The sequence below is a fragment of the Olea europaea genome, unplaced genomic scaffold (assembly GCF_002742605.1).
Source record: "Olea europaea var. sylvestris unplaced genomic scaffold, O_europaea_v1 scaffold1469, whole genome shotgun sequence".
Lineage (NCBI taxonomy): Eukaryota > Viridiplantae > Streptophyta > Magnoliopsida > Lamiales > Oleaceae > Olea > Olea europaea.
This window is the reverse complement of record NW_019232246.1, coordinates 55,241-62,726: the sequence shown is the minus strand read 5'-3', so window position 1 is coordinate 62,726 and position 7,486 is coordinate 55,241. Positions and strand designations below refer to the sequence as shown.

The following is a 7,486-nucleotide window of genomic DNA, read 5'->3' as shown; positions in this document are numbered from 1 at the left end:
TACTGCTTTAGGGCCGCAATCTGGCCTAAAGTAATTCAGTAGATATATGCAGATTCAACCGTCGATCCACCGGGGGCAAAATTGTCCAACTTTTTATGTATAACCTGAAACAGAAAATAAATAGTGTCAGTGCGTTCAGGGGATTAAAATGAGCAAACTGCCCGAAGGAAGTTCGCCTGGAATCGCCGCCACGCGCCGCCGCCGGAGCCCCACGCGCCACCTACGAAGGAGCGCCTCAGCCTGCTGATCCCGAATATGGGATCAGTTTCGCCGGAAAGTGACTGGATTTGCCGAAAATAAGGGTTGCAGCCACGGTTTTTCCACCTAAACTCGCGACTGTCGTCGGTTTTTTGCTGATTTTCAGGCCGGGAAAGCTGCTACCGCTCTGATACCAGATGTAGGGATGAATTCCACCGCCAGCAAAACCGGGCTCAGTTTACCACAACATCGACACCAACACTGTTGAGACAACTCCAACACCACCACTTGCCGCCCCCACTCCAGTTGCTATCAATTGGAGAAGGAGAAACACAATAATGTGCCCACAATAGATTAACCACTAAGGTCACAGTGAGGGAGAAGGGAGAGGCCGAGAGAGAGACTCACAAAGAGAAAAGAAAATTTCACTCTATGGAGACCGAGACAAGAGAGGGATTATATGCCAAGTAAAGTGTCCAAATAGGTAAGTTAGAATTAGGGTTAAGTGGTGGACCAACAAACGAGGCTCAACTCAATTAAGTGGGCTTCAACAATAATAATATAGCCTTCCAAGGAATGGTGCAAGAACCGTGAGCAACACTATAAAAATAGGTTGCTTCGAACGGTCCATAATAAAGTGGATTGTGTTGTCTCGATAATTGTATCGATGTACTAATCAATCATTTGGCCGAGGCCGATTGATAATAAACAACCGAGGTTACATCATCGCCCGGGGAGGTCGTTTGACAACAAAATTGCCTAACAGGTCATGTAATATTATAGATTAGGAACGGCTCCTATACGGAAAGACAAAATAAAATTGTGAGCCTAGTTTTCTATAAATTAACATTACTCACACCGTTATCGAGTGTTCAAATTTTAACTTCAGCCCTTGACTTTTTAGGGTCATAAGAAGTGAGTTTAGGCAAGTTAGAGAAATCCATCTTAGCAAAATTTGTTTGTCCAATAAAAGTAAAAACATTATACCATTTCAAAATAGACCCTTTAAAAGTCTAGACGATGGCATTTTTAAAACACAACTTTGGGCTACAAGAAAGTTGGTCACAGTGGTAAGTCAAAATATTATTGCAACGAAATTATATAACAATCATGCTACTTGTACAATCTTTTTTTTTTATTAACAATTTTATTTGACAATCATACTTGGCAATATCACATTCATCCATTTTAGAAACTGTTTTTAGAATTAATGGTCCAAGTTTTGATAACATCAATGTTGTCATTCATCATTTTTAACCATAATTATACAAATAAATTAATTCATTATATAAATATTCGTTTTGACTTCCCCAACTAGATTAATCAATAATAGAGAAAACGCGTATGTTTTCTCATGTAGTCGTTCACCTTATCTAATGCCGCTCCAACGCTACACATTATATGGATTGTTAGTACTTCGTAGTTCATTTCATATTGGAATATGGCAGAAACTAAATACTAATATACTAAGCAAAATAATAAATCGAGTAGTTTGAATAAGAAATTATTCTGAGACAAGTGTTAACTCCGATTGCTTTTCGAGATAGAATACATGAATCTTTTTAAAATTGCAAAAGTCTATTGTGAGATTGGAACAGCTAAAGGCTCAACAATCTTGGGCTTGACTTTTTCTAATCTAACAATTATACTGAGTTTAGGATTCAAATACTGGGAATAAGTCAATTTATGTGCTTTTCATTTCTTCATTGACCTCACTTCGCTCACACACACACACACACACACACACACACACACATATATATATATATATAAACAATCTTGGGCTTGACTTTTTCTAATCTAACAATTATACTGAGTTTAGGATTCAAATACTGAGAATAAGTCAATTTATGTGCTTTTCATTTCTTCATTGACCTCACTTCGCTCACACACACACACATATATATATATATACATACACACACACGTATTTAATGGATATCTGCCGCAGAAAGAATCAACATTTAAGTCATTACAAGGGTAGTGACATTTTTTCAATATTTCTCAGTCAAGTTATTGCCAGAGGCAGGCGGTTGCCCTAGGGAACTCCGTGACGGCCCCATAAGATTAATACTTCCAATATATGTGTGAACGAAATGAATATGGAAGGACTCGTACGAAGTAGGGCTAAGACCCCAAAAATCTCAAGTCAACGCTCACCAAGGTAGGCCCTATTTATTGCGTGACCATGTCTATCACTCCTTAAAAATAAAATACACTAATATAATATTATAATAGAACATTTAGATCCAACTACACCTGGAGGTGTACAATGCAAATAACAATCATTAAAAAAAAAATCATTAATTATTGTTTCTAAATAATTAAGTTTAATTTCAAACTAAACACTATGTTAATCATTCAATATAGATCAAAAGCAATAAAAGTAAAGAGTACCAAGTTTGGCATCGAAGGAAAACCTTTCGAAGAATTCTTCACACGGATCAAAAACCTTCGGACAAATCTTATCAAAGTGATACACTAAAAAAAGATAATTTACAGCTAGTCTATACACAACTAAACATTAGTAGACTTTAACCACAACCCGTAAATCACCGAAGAACTTCTTTGATTGTGTCCCCAGCATTTTCCAAAAACTCTGAACTTTTTTTCCCTCCACGTGGATATCCAAAAACGAACCTCATTCCGGTTAAAATGGAACACCAGCATCTATCTTTTCCTAATTTCAGAACTCTAAAGATTTATTAGTGAAGGTAAAGATTTAGTGTTTAATCTTCTGTGTTTTGACCTTTGGGTTGAATCAAGAGAAATATGGAATATATTTATGATCTTCAAATGATGTTCTCATAAATGAAATAAAGGTTCAACCAATTGCAAAAAGATATTTGGAAATAATTATGAAGCTTTGATCTTGTGGTTGAATTAAGAGATCCTTGGATTGTGTTCTTGATCTTAATCAATAATGTGGTCTCTTGAATTAAAAAATGAATAATTGTTCAACCATGCTAAGAATATTTATAATATCAAATGTTTGAAGCGGTTTAGGGTTGTAAAACAGATGATATTGCGAACCTAGAATTTACTGGATAAATACGTTGCTCGAGCTCCTACATCGTGCCCAGTGAACGGTAAGCTGCCGCTCGAATGCCAAGGTCGCGGACAGCGAAAGGCTAGTAAATTGCTATTTCCGCTCGAGCAGGAGGCGAGCGTTTGGTGAACGATTTTTCAGCTATTTTTTTCTCTTTTGTCCATCTTTAACTCCTTCGAGACTTGTACTACCAACCTCTGACCATTTGACTTTAATTATAACTTGATAAATCATGATTTTGGATACGGAAATTGGCAATTTCAAATTTGGACCTAACAACTCCAACCAAAATTTGCGGCTAATTAAGCTATTAGGAGCTTTAACCTATATAAGGGCACGTTTGCAAAAGTAAATGACACATTGGCTAAGTTCCTTTCTTTTTGCTCAGCCACCAGTTTTTCCTTCTAATTCCTCATACAGACAAGCATGAAAATCATTTTAATCCTAATGATAATTTCTTGTCTAGGGACAGTTTCAACTAGCCCTCCTCTTAAGTACTATGACTCAATCTTTAGCTTTGGGGACTCACTTGCAGACACAGGAAATTTCCTCCTCTCTGGAGCCATTCCACATACAGTCATTGGAAAGCTTCCGTATGGTGAAACATTCTTTCATCGTGCCACCGGGCGTTGCTCGAATGGCCGACTTGTAGTGGACTTCGTTGGTATGCACAATAACTACTTTCTCTTTCTCCTCATAATCATTTATGTTAATAAAAATAGATCTACGGAGTCGACTCCAGATTAAATGAGTGATGGTTTGTGAAAATTTAATGTAGCGGAGGCATATGGATTGCCTTATCTGCCACCATATTTGGCACTTGCTAAAGGTAATAAAAAATTCGAGCATGGAGTGAATTTTGCAGTTGCTGGAGCTACTGCAGTGGATGTAAGATTTTTCTATGATCGCAACATAGGAAAGATCGTGTGGACAAATAGTTCATTGGGTGTTCAACTTGAGTGGTTCAAGAAGCTCAAATCCACATTTTGTTCCACCAAAGAAGGTAATTATGTATGGAAATTAGCTGTAATAATTTACATGCAACAATGCCATGTTAGCATTTTTTTTCTCATTTGTAAAAAAGAAGAAGAAGAAGAAGAAGAAGAAGAAGAAGAAGAAGAAGAAGAAGAAGAAGAAGAAGAAGAAGAAGAAGTAATAAAAAATCAGTAAAAGTGGAGATTATTTTTAAATAAATAATTTACTTATTTTCAACTTTTTCAACAATATTTTTTATTTATTTACCTATAAATAAACTTTCTTAAAAATAAACCCTTCAAGCTTTGACGAACATGCACAAAACAGTCTAAAGCTATGCACATTATGTTATAACTTATAAGAGTACCTAAATATTACTTCAGATGAGATGATCAATTCATGTAATATCATAATAAATTGAGGCAGCAAGTTCAAGTTTCATTACTACATTATGGGTATGTTCGGTAATGATTATGAGAATTGATTTTTTGATCATTAGAGAGAAAAAGTAGGTCTCATATATGAGTGAAGAAGTCAAAAATGACGGCTGGAATAGTAAAATAACGGTAAAAAAATCAACTTTTTTGGTGTGAAAATTTGCTACCGAACAGGGGCTATATATGTGGAACTTTCATTTTTTAAGTTTTCGGCTGAAAAATAAATTTTATTTATATGTAAAGATATTAGGAACTTAATATAAAAAAAAAAAAATCACCTTTAACAACTTAAATTTTAATACAAGATGTTTATTGAATAGGTAGATAATTTTCTCTAGACTAATTGTAACTCATCTATTTTCCTACGTATAAGGGGACTCATGCCAAATTAAGATATAGGTACTACTGAAGACGACTACAAAATACTGATAATATTTTAATTTGTTCTTTTCCGAACTTAGTTAGGAAAAAAAAAATCCTTATTTGTTTGGTTCGCATGTAATGTTAATTAACTACTTCATTTATTGCAGTGACAGATTGTGCAAAGTATTTTAAAAGGTCTCTTTTTCTCGTGGGTGAGATCGGTGGTAATGACTACAACTACCCTTCTCTTGCTGGTGCATCCATTATACAACTTAAAGCTCTTGTCCCGCTGGTAGTTGAATCAATTGCTGTTACCATAAGCGTACGTCCATACCCCCATTTATTACATCAATTTTATAAATAATAAAAATTTCTTCCTCTTATTTGTTTTCTATTTTAAGGTGATGTTGACGATGTTGATTTAGGGCATGTTCGGCAAACTTTTGAGAAGTTAGGAATTGCTTTTGAACTCTAACTACCAAGTATCAGTTCTTTAGTTCTAGACTAAACACAATGGCCCGTTCAACCAATTCGAGTGTTCATGCAACTTCCTCTTTAGGGCTCCTACTGTTGCCCAGTTCTTTTGTCATTTTGAATTGGAACATTTACAATTTAGTTCATCCGATTATATGAAAGTGCTTTTTCTAATTACAAGATCTTTTAGAAGAAATTGGTCAAATGTGGTTTTCTCTAAAATTATTTGTCGAATGAGAAACTCTTTTAAAAATTAGTTTTCAAATAAAAATTAAGATTACTTTCTCAAAAAACTCTTCTATACAAAGCAAAAGTAAGCCCCGTTTGAGCCACAACATTAAAAAATAAGAATGAAAAATATAGAGATTTTGGTCCTATACAAGAGATAAAAAGTCAAATATGATGGCTTGATGTGATGGATAACGGTCATATTTTTCATTTTAATGAGATAAAAATGGGGCTCAAACAGAAAATCACATCAAACGAACCATTAGTAATTTGCATCTCATTTTTGTGCACATACTTGATTATCATTTACGTGAGATTTTCAATATTTTTTTTTATAAAAATTGATGAAATATGTGGTTAAAAATTTGAGTCTCATGAAATGTGTGATCAAAATTAATTGATGAATTCGACTTAAATTAAAATTTTGATTTTATTTTTTATCAAACAGAGAAATACGGTTTTATAAATGATTGTCACGTCAACCAAAATACTTCTTGTAAAATTTGTGAAGGTCTCGTGCAAAAATGCAAATTTTGATTGCATCGTAAGAGATAAATTTCAGGGAATGCATCATTTTTCAAGAATATTAATTAATTAAGGATGTGAGTCTGCGTTTAAAAAAATATATTTTATCTGTAAAATTTCTAGATGTTGATAGAGGATGGAGCAGTGGAATTAGTAGTACCAGGTAACTTGCCGATTGGGTGCAATGCAGTGTATCTAACCTTGTTTAGAACATCAGATAAATCAGCTTATGATCGAAATGGCTGCTTAAAAGCGTATAATGCTTTCTCCGAATACCACAATTCTCAGCTCAAACTTGCCTTGGAGATATTAAGACATAAATATCCCCACGCAAACATTATTTATGCTGATTATTACGGTGCTGCCAAGACATTCTTCGACGCCCCGAAGATTTATGGTAACTTCATTCAATTACTATTTATTGCATTTCATTAAGAAAGATTTTTCATTCTGAAAATCCCATTTCACGTTCATAATATGTTTTTGGTTAGGCTAAAAACTTGAAAATGAAAATAATATTGAAAATGGAGTACAACCTGGGCAGGTTTTTCAGAAGGGACTCTTGTGACATGCTGTGGAGGTGGTGGACCATACAATTTCAATGATTCAGCAAGATGTGGTCACACTGGATCAAGGGCTTGTTTGGATCCATCGACTCATGCGAATTGGGATGGATTTCATTTAACTGAAGCTGCCTACAGGCATATAGCACTGGGCATGGTTAAGGGGCCCTTCACTTCTCCACCTCTAACATTTCCTCCATTAAATGATTTTTGAATGATTTTCTGAATGTGAATGGAGAAGATAATAGCGATCACATTCTTGTGTAATGACTATTAATACTATTTTCTGTATCCAATAATTTCATGGACTATGCTTTCAATATATTTGTTTTTGTTGGATTGTGTGCCAATATAATATATTTTGGAATGATAAAATAATAACTTATAATAAATAAATTGTAGTTTTATTTATTTATTACATTTATTTATTATTGAACATGTGAATTAAGGTGTCTATGATCACTTGTGTTGATACAAGTTGGGCACTTGCGTTGAAAGTGCAGTGTGACACAACTTATATTTTGATCATAAGCAATTTGTTTATAACCAATATATAAGGGTTGGCACATTATATTGAAAGGTTGTAGTGTCGACCAATTCAATATTTAGGTTTGTGATTTGTTATTATCACGGAAATAGTTAAAGGTGTTTCTAGTATACTCGAAATGTATTGA

The 7,486-nt window shown here is 34.3% G+C and overlaps 1 protein-coding gene across 1 annotated transcript; it reads left to right on the top strand.

Annotated features, from left to right (window-relative positions):
- Positions 1 to 3,617: 3,617 nt before the first annotated feature.
- LOC111376196 (GDSL esterase/lipase At5g45910) lies at positions 3,618 to 7,153 on the top strand. Its single transcript, XM_022999142.1, has 5 exons — positions 3,618 to 3,911; positions 4,026 to 4,250; positions 5,190 to 5,344; positions 6,373 to 6,646; positions 6,794 to 7,153. The coding sequence occupies exons 1-5, from the start codon at positions 3,674 to 3,676 to the stop codon at positions 7,024 to 7,026; spliced, it is 1,125 nt and encodes a 374-aa protein (XP_022854910.1). The 5' UTR covers positions 3,618 to 3,673; the 3' UTR covers positions 7,027 to 7,153.
- Positions 7,154 to 7,486: the final 333 nt, after the last annotated feature.